At 38.1% G+C, this 14,599-nt stretch overlaps 1 protein-coding gene across 1 annotated transcript in view; it reads right to left on the bottom strand.

Moving 5' to 3' along the window:
- Nucleotides 1-3,887: 3,887 nt before the first annotated feature.
- Nucleotides 3,888-14,599, bottom strand: part of LOC114645620 (VPS10 domain-containing receptor SorCS1) — a 1,182,623-nt gene continuing 1,171,911 nt past the window's right edge. Inside the window, 1 exon segment of the mRNA XM_051922161.1 lies at nt 3,888-4,481. Within this exon segment, the coding sequence (XP_051778121.1) occupies nt 4,420-4,481 (62 nt within the window). The 3' untranslated portion in view covers nt 3,888-4,419.

The raw sequence follows: 14,599 nt of genomic DNA, 5'->3' as shown, positions 1-14,599 counted from the left end.
CACACACACCAAGCACACACTAGGGACAATTTAGGAATGCCAATTCACCTAACCTACATGTCTTTGGATGGTGGGAGGAAACCAGAGCAATTAATGTGTTTTTTTAAATGAAGACTCCACTAATGACCTCACTCCATGTTGACTGTTCTCAGCTTATCTGTACTCTGTCTCCTGCAGGTTACCCAACCTGAGATCTGGTTTTGTAGGTTACCTCTGATGCCTACAGCTTCTAGTTTCAGAATGAATCTTTGGTGTGGGACTGTATCAAGGGCTTTTAGAAAGTCTAAGTAAATTATGATGTATGCTTTGTTTTTGTCAGCTACTCCCTATTTTAGGGTCAATACACCCTAAAAGATTGTTTTGGCAGGACCTTCCGCTCATAAACCCATGCTGGCTGTTATTTAGTAAATTATTTTCATGTAGGTAATTTTCAAATTTATTTCTTATCATAGTTTCCATAAGAGAATGTGGACACTGCACACCTAGGCAGAGGATTTGAACCAAGGATACTGATGCTTGATGCAACAGTGCTGGCCACTGTGCCAATGTGCACTTAAAGAGTTACTTGGTTTGGAGGAATAAGGAGTCTTCAAGTAGTGTTTTGGTGCATTTCTTTGCATTCATCATTAAGATAACATTCTCAAACCTGTTGTGAGACATGGAGCCTATCATGGCAGAACTGGTGTGCAAGGTAGGATGTGGCCGTAAACTTGACTTCACACAAACATCTGCACTCATACTCACTTGTGGCCAATTTAGAACTACTGATAAACCCAATGTACACATCTTTGGGGATGTGCGATGAAATCTGGACTATCAGGAGAATAAACACATGCAGATATGAGGTGAACGTGTATACTGCATGAAGCTAATGATCCGAAACTGAGTCAGTGAGGCAGCAGTGTAAACCACTATGCCGCCTTCTTGATTACGATGTACTGTAAACTGAAGGCACTGCCACAACCTCTCAATGTGCACTCTACCATCAATACAACAATACATTAATTTATCTAATCCAGTTTCAAGTTTGTGTGACCCACAACCTATTGCAAAGCATTGGGCTCAAGTTGAGAACCAGTTCTCAATCCACTCACGTAACATTAACTCATTAAACCAGCGGTGGCGAACTCCAGGCCTGGAGTGCCACAGTGGCTGCAGGTTTTCATTCTAACCCTTTTCCTAATCAGTGACCAGTTTTCACTGCTAATTAACTTTTTCCCCATCACTTTAATAGCCCTGTTAGAAGCGTTCAGCCCTCTGATTTGATTAATGTCTTCATTAAATGACAGCCACGCAGAAATGAGATGTGAAACGAGCTAACAGATGACCAGCTAAACTGGGACTACAAACTCCAACCAATTTCACTCCAATCACTTTCTTAATGAGAAGCCAATCTGTGCTGTTAATTAAACCCGTCATTTAATTCCATGGCTTGTTGCTGCTCTCATTCTGCCACAGCACACATTTCAAAAACTGTTGTTTTTCTGTTCTTTCTAAGAGCACCGTCAAAATGTTTGGTGACCTGAGAGATCAACCTTACCAAGACCATCACCTCTCTAATTTCAGATATTGTGTAATGGGCAGCAGGGGAGCTGGTCATGTGGTGGCTTGTTTTGTGTCTCATTATTGTTTGGCTGCTAACTAAAGAAAAAGAAACAACTATGGGGCCTGAGTAAAGTTAATTAAAAGAAGTAATCAGCAGCAAAAACTGGTCACTAATTAAGAAGATGGTAAGAATGAAAACCTGCAGCCACTGCGGCACTCCAGGCCTGGAGTTTGCCACCTCTGCATTAAACACTAGGCGGACAATACAATCAAATTTGTGAAAACAGATTTCTATTTTTCACCTTGTCCCATTAGTTCTTGCTCCCAACTATTTCTACTAAAGCCAATATTTTAAGAATCTTCATAAATAAAAAATTTGGAACAACTTGATTACTGTTTGGGTTGTGATCTTAAATGAGGTTTCTTCCTGGTAAGATGCATATTTTGATGTTTACTGTTTTTATAATTTAGCTCTAAATAAATCATTGAACTATTTTAATGCTTTTTGGCCTGGATTTGTAAACGTGCTACTCTTAAGTCATCAGATTCACTGTATAATACAACGGTATGTCTCACGCTACAAATATTACCTCAGGATTCACTGTGCTTGTCCATTGGGTCATTACAACATAGCCATCATCTGATGTCTTGTGATACTACAGGAAGATCATTAGAGGTGTGTGGGCTCTCAGTGATTCAGTAAGCAATGGCAGGTACAGGTAAGAATCCTGGCAGGTTAGGGTCATACAAATTCATAGAGCTTTTTGTCCCCTTATATTTTAGATTTCAGAAGATATGTTATCCTACCATCTTGCATCACACTTGCTCTTCAGATGTTCTTGTATTATAGATTCACATTAATGCAAAATACAGTCCATGTACAGGGAATGAACAAAATGATGGAAACACCACGTGAAAAACACAGTTACAATGGCAGCTGCAGAAGGTAGTCATGTTATGTTGATTGCCTCAAAATATGTCAGCAATAAAAGAGGCCTGGCAATTATCATTTTGATATGTCACTTTGAAAAGTAACATAAGGCAGCTAGCAATTCCAAAGAGGCCAAACAGTCAGTTCCAAAATTGCAGGTACAAGGGGAACAGCTCTCAAAAATAATGACAGTATACACAAAACATGAATAAACTTCAGCGGCAAAGAGGAACAGCAGAGTTGCTAAATTGCACAAAAGTATGGCATCAAAAATGAGCATGAAATTGGACAAGCACCTCGGTGACCCAATATTAACAAAAAATGTACATCGTGACCTACACAAAAGTGGAGGGTATGGCAGAGCTGCCATTAAGAAACTGCTTGTATCCAGGGCCAGTACACTAAGACATATAACTTGGTGCAAGTCTGGCGAGTCATCTTTCAGCCTAATTCCTATTCACAGATGAATTTATTTGTTTAATGCAGTGTTATCAAATACTAATCTCAGAGGGGAAATTGTCTTTTCGCATGACCTTTGAAGGTCAGAGCACAGGGTCAGCCATTTTACATCACCCCTGGAGCAATTTTCAGGTTTAGGATGCCTTCAACCTGCACTGTCTTTTACCAGCTGTAATGATATGGGCTGCCATTTTTGGAATTCATGAAGTTTGATGATTGCCTTGTGAAGATGTATGAAGGGCAAGGGATATGAGGATCTTAATGCATGATTCCCCCTCTATTTCTGGAGGATAATTCCTCAATACATGCTGCTAATCTAAGGAGTGAGGGTATGAAGAGCAGGATGAACTGTCTTCCAGGGCCTCTCCAATGACCAGATCACTGAATGTTCAAGGGAGGATCTGGACTGCAGAGTTATGAAGTCGATTGTCACCTTTTCCAACCGTCAATGAACGAAATTACTTCTAGAAGAATACTGCAATATCCCACCCTGCACAGACCAAAACTTATGTAACATCATATCAAGAAGGACTAAAGTGTTTCTGAATGCAACGCTGGTCATCTTCCTTAATAAGTCCTTGATGTGTATCCATTGTAACATAAGCACAAGTAAGCCTCTATGGGTCAAATGTATCCTGCTCATTTGGCCCAGAAACATCCTTTAAGGGAGCAGTAAATATAAAAATGAAACAGCTGACAGAAATGGAACAGTTTTCAGCCAGAAGACCCATTTCAAATCACGAATTCCAGTTGGTTTGTCCACAGCCGCCATGTTTTATTGTGCCAGTGACCAAATGATGATGTGCATACAAGCACACTTTTCAGTTCCTACCCAACCCAGGTACACGTTTGCCAAGCCTTCTCTGCTTAATGCAATAAATTACACAGACACAGTTTCTTTTATTTGACAAAATTTGCAGTCTTAAAGTCTGACCTATAAAAAAACTAAAGAATTAAACAAAAAGTAAATATAGCCATTGTGAGTCAAACAAAGTCTACTGTCATAGCTCAGTTATTGAACAGGTGGATTTAATGTTTAATTTTTAAAAACGCATATTCGTATTCACAAGCACTTCATAATTTACAAAAAATAGAGTTCCTTTATATTTCTTGTCTTTTTCACTTTTTTCTCTTGCTTTCTCAATGTTTTCATGATTAAGCAGCATACCACTCCTGCTAGCACTTAAATGGAGCAAATAAATGAAAAAGCCATATAAGCGAACTAAGACATTTTCTTGTACATGCAGGTTTTGTTGATTTCCAACGGAAGTATGTACTATACCTTGTATAAATAAAGGTTGTCAAAAAATGGAGTATTTTGTAAAGACATACAAAAACCTGTACACAGTATCTTCAAATATCCACAGAACACAGTTTGTGTCGTCAATGTCCACATGCACAGGTTTAAAGCTTAAAACCTTTTGTGTCTGAATGGTCTACAAAAGTCCATACTTCAGCTTTATCTATTCTGTGGATTTCAGAGTTCAGACATTAACGTATGTTGGGATTTCCTTTGAGATCTTGTCAGCTTGTGGTGAAATGCATCCTAAAAGGAAACAAAATAAACAAGAAAAAATGAGGAAAAATGCATTTTTTACGTTTAACCTTTCTTTAGTCCTACCTATCAAGTTATCTATTGGAGCCTCCAGATTTTATTTCACCCCTCACTAAGAATAAAACGTTCCAAAATGTACTTTAGAATTGTGTTGCTTTTTCTGATTTATGCATTAAAATCAATGTAAATATACCTTATGGGTCCAGCATACATCTGCCAGAGTTGTCTAAAATTACTGAAATCAATATCAAAAGTCAATTTAGTGAAAATACAGTGTTTTAAAAATCGATCAATGAAGGAATCAACCAATCCTTCTTTTCCTAATTTGCAATTCACATTCAAACTCCTCCATTAATTTACTTTTAGCAAATCAATTTTGCTAAGTAACAAATCATAATACCTTTCAAATATTCCAGACACGAATCAAGGTAACCTGGCACCGTTAGAATTATTTTGACATGTATCATTAATTTGATAGGTTCAAAAAAAGAGCACATCTGTAGGTTTTTCTTGGCAGTTATTTTCCATCGATGTTTCTATTATTCTAAATGGACGATGCTCTCAATGCAAAACAATGCACTACAGTATTTTCTGGGTCATTAAGACAGCCAAACTGAAACTAAAAATGCAGCCAAGAATCAATTTATTCTGAAACACAACCCCTTCCAGTGGTACATTTCTTCTTCAAATGGTTGTTTAGAAAGAGGCAGGTTTTTCTTCAGCAAGTTTTCTGCCTTATTAAAATATTCAACAACTCTGAATAACATTTAGAAGTTTCAGGTTAAGTTTGTGCATAAAAGTACCAGTTTAATTCTTACTTATTACCTGCCTAACAATCATTTTTTATTTTTTAAAACGTAAAGATTATCACCAGAGTGGCAGTGGTTAGTACTGCTGCCTAAGAGGTGCAGAAGAATGGGAGTAAACTGTAGTACAGTCAGACTCTTTTGGACTTTGCTTGCGTTTTCTCTGAATGTTTCCTTCTCTTTGTTTCTCCTGTTGTCCTCCCACATCTTAAAAATAAAGATGGTAAAAATGACCAACTGAATGTGCCTTTGTGTGTGTATCATGCCTGCGAAGAACTGCTAACCCCATCTAAGGTTTTTCCAGCCTTGTACTCAGTGTTTCCAGGAAAGAAAAGGCAACACTGTGCTTGGATAGGTGGTGTTGTGATGTGAGATTTTACATATAACTTAGGAATGGGTCTGTTTGAATTTTACGACAGGATTTGGGGGATGTGTCTTAAACCAGTTTGCCGAGTGTTTCTTTGCTAAAGTCATTTCTACCCCCCCTGCAAGTAGGCTAAGGTGTACTTTAACATATGGTTTGGGGGCAGGTGTTAAGATGTTCTATTCCCCCATTGGTCTGAGGTATGGCTGTTTGGAATTGGCTTGTCTCAGAGGCCTTTAAGTACCATGATGTCCTATTGGCTGTTGGGGTTGGACAGAACATCTATAAATGTATGTGTTTAACCTCACAATCTCTCTCTTGCTAACCTGTGATGATGTAGAAGTATCTCTCTCTTACTAACCAAAATCTGAAAGAAGCATCTCTTGCTAACCTGTGATGATGAAGACAACACAATGAAGAGCACAGCTCAGCAGCCATTTTGAACAGACATGCGGCTGAAAGCTGAGCACCAATGATGCCTTAACTAGAGACATTTAAGTAATTCCAAGTCTGTGTGCCGCCTGAACTACATATCACCATTGAATCAGGTTGTATGGTTGCCAGTATTCAAATGTACTTTGCATTTTGTTATTATTTATGAATATTATCAGTAATACATTATTTTATGTGTAATTTAACTCCTGCTTGTCTTTTTACTCTGCTCCTTAGGGACAAGCTGACAGAGATGGGAGTAGATTCATTTAAATCATTTTTGATTCATCTATCATGCTGAGAAGATTTCTCATGACTTATCTGTATTCTTTGGTATAAACTCTACATTGATTGCTAAGTTGTGAGTTGGACTGTGGTATCTCTGTGCTATGTTAGTTGTTTTGTTTCCCTTTAAGTTCCATTCTCCTCCATTAATTTCAAAGCAATGCCCCTTAACTCGTCATAACTCTTCATTAAAAATGTCATAGCTTGGAAAGCTCAAGATTTTTCTTATAATGTATATTTGATTTTGAGCATACACATTGTACCAAATAAAATAATTACACTTTTTGCAGATGTATATACAGTGGTGTGAAAAACTATTTGCCCCCTTCCTGATTTTTTATTCTTTTGCATGTTTGTCACACAAAATGTTTCTGATCATCAAACACATTTAACCATTAGTCAAATATAACACAAGTAAACACAAAATGCAGTTTGTAAATGGTGGTTTTTATTATTTAGGGAGAAAAAAAAAATCCAAACCTACATGGCCCTGTGTGAAAAAGTAATTGCCCCCTGAACCTAATAACTGGTTGGGCCACCCTTAGCAGCAATAACTGCAATCAAGCGTTTGAGATAACTTGCAATGAGTCTTTTACAGCGCTCTGGAGGAATTTTGGCCCACTCATCTTTGCAAAATTGTTGTAATTCAGCTTTATTTGAGGGTTTTTCTAGCATGAACCGCCTTTTTAAGGTCATGCCATAGCATCTCAATTGGATTCAGGTCAGGACTTTGACTAGGCCACTCCAAAGTCTTCATTTTGTTTTTCTTCAGCCATTCAGAGGTGGATTTGCTGGTGTGTTTTGGGTCATTGTCCTGTTGCAGCACCCAAGATCGCTTCAGCTTGAGTTGACGAACAGATGGCCGGACATTCTCCTTCAGGATTTTTTGGTAGACAGTAGAATTCATGGTTCCATCTATCACAGCAAGCCTTCCAGGTCCTGAAGCAGCAAAACAACCCCAGACCATCACACTACCACCACCATATTTTACTGTTGGTATGATGTTCTTTTTCTGAAATGCTGTGTTCCTTTTACGCCAGATGTAACGGGACATTTGCCTTCCAAAGAGTTCAACTTTTGACTCATCAGTCCACAAGGTATTTTCCCAAAAGTCTTGGCAATCATTGAGATGTTTCTTAGCAAAATTGAGACGAGCCCTAATGTTCTTTTTGCTTAACAGTGGTTTGCGTCTTGGAAATCTGCCATGCAGGCCGTTTTTGCCCAGTCTCTTTCTTATGGTGGAGTCGTGAACACTGACCTTAATTGAGGCAAGTGAGGCCTGTAGTTCTTTAGACGTTGTCTTGGGGTCTTTTGTGACCTCTCGGATGAGTCGTCTCTGCGCTCTTGGGGTAATTTTGGTCGGCCGGCCACTCCTGGGAAGGTTCACCACTGTTCCATGTTTTTGCCATTTGTGGATAATGGCTCTCACTGTGGTTCGCTGGAGTCCCAAAGCTTTAGAAATGGCTTTATAACCTTTACCAGACTGATAGATCTCAATTACTTCTGTTCTCATTTGTTCCTGAATTTCTTTGGATCTTGGCATGATGTCTAGCTTTTGAGGTGCTTTTGGTCTACTTCTCTGTGTCAGGCAGCTCCTATTTAAGTGATTTCTTGATTGAAACAGGTGTGGCAGTAATCAGGCCTGGGGGTGGCTACGGAAATTGAACTCAGGTGTGATACACCACAGTTAGGTTATTTTTTTAACAAGGGGGCAATTACTTTTTCACACAGGATTTTTTTTTTGGATTTTTTTTCTCCCTAAATAATAAACACCATCATTTAAAAACTGCATTTTGTGTTTACTTGTGTTATATTTGACTAATGGTTAAATGTGTTTGATGATCAGAAACATTTTGTGTGACAAACATGCAAAAGAATAAGAAATCAGGAAGGGGGCAAATAGTTTTTCACACCACTGTAAATATTTAAATATTTTTATCACTGGCCTACAAGTTGTGCAGGCTGAGTTCATGTCTTTGTCTAATAATTACTCTGAAATCCTGTGTTTGTTTGTTATCTTCTGTAAGGAGTAACTCTTCCCTATTATTCCTGGGCTTTTATCACTTACATACAGCGTTAAACAGACAGGCTATTCTGCATCATTTCACTTCAAAAGTTAATAATACTGAGTGCAATGGAAAGAATGCCTTATTATAACTTTAGAAAAATCTAGACAAGAATAGGCCATTAAGTCCAACAAAGCTCACCAGTCCTATCCATTTAATTCTTCCAAAATAACATCAGGTCTAGTTTTGAAAGTCCCTAAAGTCTTACTGTCTACCACACTACTTGGTAGCTTATTCCATGTGTCTGTGGTTCTCTGTATAAAGAAAAATGTCCTAATGTTTGTGTGAAATTTACACTTAACAAGTTTCTAGCTGTATTCCCATGTTCTTGATGAGCTCATTTTAAAGTAACAATCTTGATCCACTGTACTAATTCCCTTCATAATTTTAAACACTTCAATCATGTTACCTCTTAATCTTCTTTTGTTTCAACTGAAAAGGCTCAGCTCTTTTAATCTTTCCTCATAATTCATTCCTTGTAGCCCTGTTGCCTAGTCGCTCTTCTCTAGAGTTCTTCCAGTGCCACTATGTTCTTTTTTGTGGCCCGGAGACAAAGACTGCACTCATGACTCCAGGTGAGGTCTAACCAGTGCATTATAAATCTTAAGCCTAACCTCCTTGGACTTGTACTCCACACATCGTGCTATATCACCTAACATTCTACTAGCTTTCTTAATGGCTTCTGGACATGGTCTGGCAGTTGACAGCATAGAGTCCACTACAGCTTCTAAGTCCTTCTCATAAGGTGTACTTTTAATTTTCAGACCTCCCATTGTCTATTCAAACCCAACATTTTTACTTCCTATGTGTATTACTTTACATTTACTGACATTAAATTTCATCTGCCACAAATCTACCCAAGCCTGTATGCTGTCCAGGTCCCTGTGTAAAAATTAAACAGATTCTAGATTATCTGCCAATCCACCTATCTTGGTATCATCTGCAAACTTAACCAGCTTGTTACATATATACAGTACCTATCCAAATAATTTATATATATTAAAAATAGCAGAGGCCCTAGCACTGACCCCTGAGAGACATCACTCTGAATGTCAGCCAATTCTGATAAGGTTCCTTGCACAATGACTATCTGCTTCTTGTGTCCAAGCCAATTTTGCACCAACTACACCTAAACATTCAGTTTTTGGGAAACACTGCGCAAAAAACATGAGTCAAAATACTCAAATAACAGCTTACATTTAAGGTAGTTCTACTCACTGATGATGGAGAGTGGTGGTGGGTTGCATGTCGATTATCATGTGCAAATAAGAATTTCACTGTACTCTGCACATGGGACAACAACGACTATAAATATATTGTACTTCACTGTTGTTTGTGCTCCACATGTATCCAATGAAAGTTTTGATTAGGTTTGGTTACTTTTATGGTCAAATAAAAGTTTTCATCTTTTACTTCATGTACTTTGTATTTTCATTGGCTGTTGTCAGGATTCGCCATTATTATTTGTCTGAACTATTTTTAAGAAAGACTGCTTTCTTCTGAGAATAAATATTTAGAAATATGAATGAGGAAATGTAAAAATGCTGCTGTCTATCTGAACTGTTATTAATGGATTGGCCGTTTTGACTGATTTTTCATCATGCCTTTCATCTGCTCTTATTTGATACTGAATACTTACCTGTACTAAAAGCACACTCTAATCTTTTTCCCAATACCAAAAAACAAAATAAACTATCCATCCATCCATCCATTTTCCAACCCGCTGAATCCAAACACAGGGTCACGGGGGTCTGCTGGAGCCAATCCCAGCCAACACAGGGCACAAGGCAGGAAGCAATCCCGGGCAGGGTGCCAACCCACCGCAGGACACACACTCGCACACCAAGCACACACTAGGGCCAATTTAGAATCGCCAATCCACCTAACCTGCATGTCTTTGGACTGTGGGAAGAAACCGGAGCGCCCGGAGGAAACCCACGCAGACACGGGGAGAACATGCAAACTCCATGCAGGGAGGACCCGGGAAGCGAACCCGGGTCCCTAGGTCTCTCAACTGCGAGGCAACAGCGCTACCCACTGCGCCACCGTGCCGCCCAAAATAAACTATCACAATTGAAAATTAACTTGCTTTGAACCAATAGTTTTGTTTTCCATAGTTGTAGTTAACTTGTACAAGAAAAGGAAAGTTTTTGTTGGCCTGTTTTGAAATTTTGCTAATTGGGCAATTTTTGTACATTAGAAGAATGCTCTGTAAATGGCAAACTCCTTCAGTACAAAACGTGTATATTTAAATTCTAAACTCTTCAAAATGAGACAGACAGTATGATCGAATGGCCAGATTTTTTCGGAACATGAACTTGCAAAAGCTTTGAATCTAAGTAAAAACACACATGAGCTATTGGAGTGTTTAATGGGTGCTGGACTAAGGATGGATGAAGGAAAGATGGAGGTTTTTATGCCATCACTTACTACATATCCAATTTCTTTTTCTATAATGGAGGTGAAGTCACCAAAAGACACACAAGGACACTCGGCTCCAATGTTCCAGGGTCCACTCTTTCCATTTCAATAGAATATAAATCAATATCCCACCAGAAGTTCAGTCACAAACCAACTTGCAGAAAGGATGGAGCTCCTAGCTGATCCAAACCTTAATTGTTTTGTAACTGGTGCTCTGTACCTATCTGATCATTTTTATTCTTTTGCTGGTCTCTGGACATCCAGGACATTAAATGGGTTATCCACAGGGACCCCAACACTTTCTTGATGTATTTTATAGTACATATTCAAAGGATATCTAAGCATACAGTATATACTGCAGTAATTTGCTTGCACTAAGTTCTGTCAGTCAGCATTATTCAAAGAAGGATATCAGTTCATATATCCAACCTGAATTTTCATTTTAGGGTTCTATGGAGAGAGAACCAAAATCATTGAACAGGAAACATCTACTAAGACAAATGCCAATCCATTGCAGGGTATAGGCATATACACATTCACACTGACTCACACTGCTACAATCTGGAGACATCAGGAAACCTAACCTGCATGTCTTTGAGATGTTGGAGAAAAACCACCTGGGCAAAATAAGAGCAAACAAAACGTCACACAAACAGTGAGCAGGTCAAGTACTGAAACCATGTTGATGCAGTCAATCAGTAGCACCATGGAACAATTAGTTTATGGTGAAAGTAATAACTTGTGTAAGGCTGAACTTGACATTAAGCAGAAATGTTTTACTAGACAAGATATATTGTGAGTCAATAATTACTTTTCAGACAAATTCATGTGTGAAAAACTGATTTGATAGAAGCTGTAACTGAAGTATAGCAGCTCCTGGCTTTGTTAATGCTAATCTGTTTTGCTTTGCTCTTGATTGCATTGTTAACTGTTTAGATTTAATATATGTTCTATTCAAAATGCACATATTATATATCTTATGAATTATTATTATTATTGTAGTTATTAATGACAAGGCTTCTTTGTTCTATCCAACAGTGAGGTTGATTTTTCTACAATGACATGAACAACATCAAGTGACACAGGTAAAATTTGTGCTGTAAATGGCAACTAACTGACAAAATGTATAAAGGCACTACTTCACCATGGGACCTGCTTTTCAAGACACACACACACACAAATTTGTGCATGCGAGAGAGACACACACACACACGCAAGACAGAGAGGGCTGGCCACATAAGGCCGAGGAGGCAGTTAAAGAATGCACCGGCTAATTCGAGCATTGTTTTAACCTCATTGTAATTAATGAAGACTTTTTTCTATTGGATTTTAACCTCCACTTCACTTCTGTTTACAGCGATCGGTTCGTAGCGTGCATTGTTGCAATGTCACTTTTCTTGGTTGTTTATTAAATTATGGCTTTTTCAAATGTTCATTTTTTTCCCTGTGCTTAAAACTCATTAAAAAAAGTGTTTTTAGCGAGCGGTTCGTAGCGCTATAGCACAAACTCTTGCAATGTTAGTTTTCTCTGTTGTTCAAGGTTTTCTCAGTGTTATTCAATGTTTTTACATTAAGTTTACTATTACACTGTGCATTCTATGGTATAATTAACTATATTTGTGCTTAAAAATCTTAAAAAAAAATATATTTACATAAAGTTCGTACGGTCTGGAATGGATTAATTGTATTTACATACAATCCATCCATCCATCCATCTTCCAACCCGCTGAATCCAAACACAGGGTCACGGGGGGTCTGCTGGAGCCAATCCCAGCCAACACTGGGCACAAGGCCGGAACCAATCCCGGGCAGGGTGCCAACCCACCGCAGACATACAATCCTATGTGTTAAAAAAATGAGGCAGTTGCTACTTTAGATGACATGCCACTTTTATTGTGGCTGTTATTTCAACTTTATGAGTGTTGATGAAATCATTTGGAGCAGTGCACTGGCTGATGGGAATAGTAGTCCCCATGCTGGTATTTGCACATGGTTGCACATAGGACAATATATATTAAATACATTTCTTACTGGATCATTTATGGGAAATTGAGTACACTCATAGCCACAGTCCTTGGTAAGCACTTGCTAAACGCATCATTTTTGTGCATCACTGAAATTTCCTCCTTTCACTTTCCTTCTTCAGGTGGCCTTCACTTCCATACACCTGTATGTCCCTGTTCAATTGCTTTCAAGGTTGTGGTGAAATGGGTTATTGTGGTGGTATTACATGTGTTTAGGTCTTTCATTGTTTCTGTTGTTTTCTAGTTGTTATGTGTTTTATTTTTTTATGTATTTTCTGTTATGTTTAGAATTATGTTCCGTCTCTTTAAATGTACAGTATGTTACATGTTCTTTGTGGGTGGAACCCCAAGAGGCGGGGCCACCTGTCAGTCTCTGTTTGGAAACTAACCTATAAAAGCCATGGAGACCGGCAGTTCAAGAATAAATGATTGTAATTGTTATTGTGAGTATTACTGTTTCTTGGTTTGGATTAAGATTTTCTGAATTTATTTGCTTTGTCTAAGGGTTCGGATTCCTGGATTGTGATTTTTGTGAATTGTTCAATGTTGATTGACACTTTAATGCCTCTGTTTACTGTTTTTTTACTTACTGTTTTTTTCTTACTGTACTTTTTACTTCTGTTTTTTAGGGTATTTTGCAAATAAGTCTTATTTTTGCAAAGATTCTTTTCATAGTCTATCTTTCCAAAGCAAAGTTTTACTGTTTCTCCTTCTTTTGGAAGGCTCTTTTTGATTTTTGTGTGGCCTGAAGCAGGCCTGTGGGGTTACTGGAGTGAGGCCTAATCCAGGCTTGTGAAGGGTTTTGGATGCCTCACACCTTTTCTGACTTTTCTGTCTTCATCACAGTCCCATTCACTAAAAGCATTATTAACAACAAATTTCAACAACAACAAAAAAAAGTTTGGCTAATTTTCTTTTTTCTAATGTTACTAAATTTCAGTGAAATCGGTCAAAGCAGGAGTATTTTGTTTTTCTATTGTATTACCTTTTTCTCTAAATCTACTCTCTCTCTCTCTCTCTCTCTCTATATATATATATATATATATATATATATATATCTATATATATAAAATCCTAAGCCTGAAAGTGCAAGGATTTTGTGCAACAATTTTATGTAATGTTTTTTGTCACGCTTTAAATAGGATTATTTTAAAACCTACATAAGATATGTTTGGTATCATTCTTTTCAGAATTTATTGAACTTTAATGTGATGTGGTTAGATGTTTAGATTCTTATTCTGTTTTTAAATTATAAACCAAAATATCAAGAAAGACATGGGGCGGCCTACTAGGCCACAACTGGGGGTTGGGCACCTAAGGCCCCAGGGGCCTTGTACTATATCTTTAAATACAATCACCAGAGTGGCTCAGCTGCAGGATAGATATAGGCCCAGCACCCGCCCCCGGGTTTGGCAAGCGAAGTGAGCAATGGGCGGAGCCTCCTAGTATTGATATATCAAAATGCCCTTTCTTAGTAGATACTCACTGGCCTAGATATACCATCCTGCCAATTTTCAGCTTTTTAGTTTAATGGGAAATTGTGTTTTTCTTAATAAGTGAGTGAGTGAGTCAGTCAGTCGACTTTGAACTATATACAGTATATAGATGTCATTAGTCTAGCAAGGGGCACTAACCTTGTGAATCCCAAAGCCCCACTGCATTGACAGGACTCTGAACTGTAAAAATGGTGCCATCCTTCAGATGAGACATA

This window comes from Erpetoichthys calabaricus, chromosome 2, assembly GCF_900747795.2.
Source record: "Erpetoichthys calabaricus chromosome 2, fErpCal1.3, whole genome shotgun sequence".
Lineage (NCBI taxonomy): Eukaryota > Metazoa > Chordata > Cladistia > Polypteriformes > Polypteridae > Erpetoichthys > Erpetoichthys calabaricus.
Note: the sequence above shows the minus strand (reverse complement) of the source record. Positions and strands in the feature narration are given on the sequence as shown.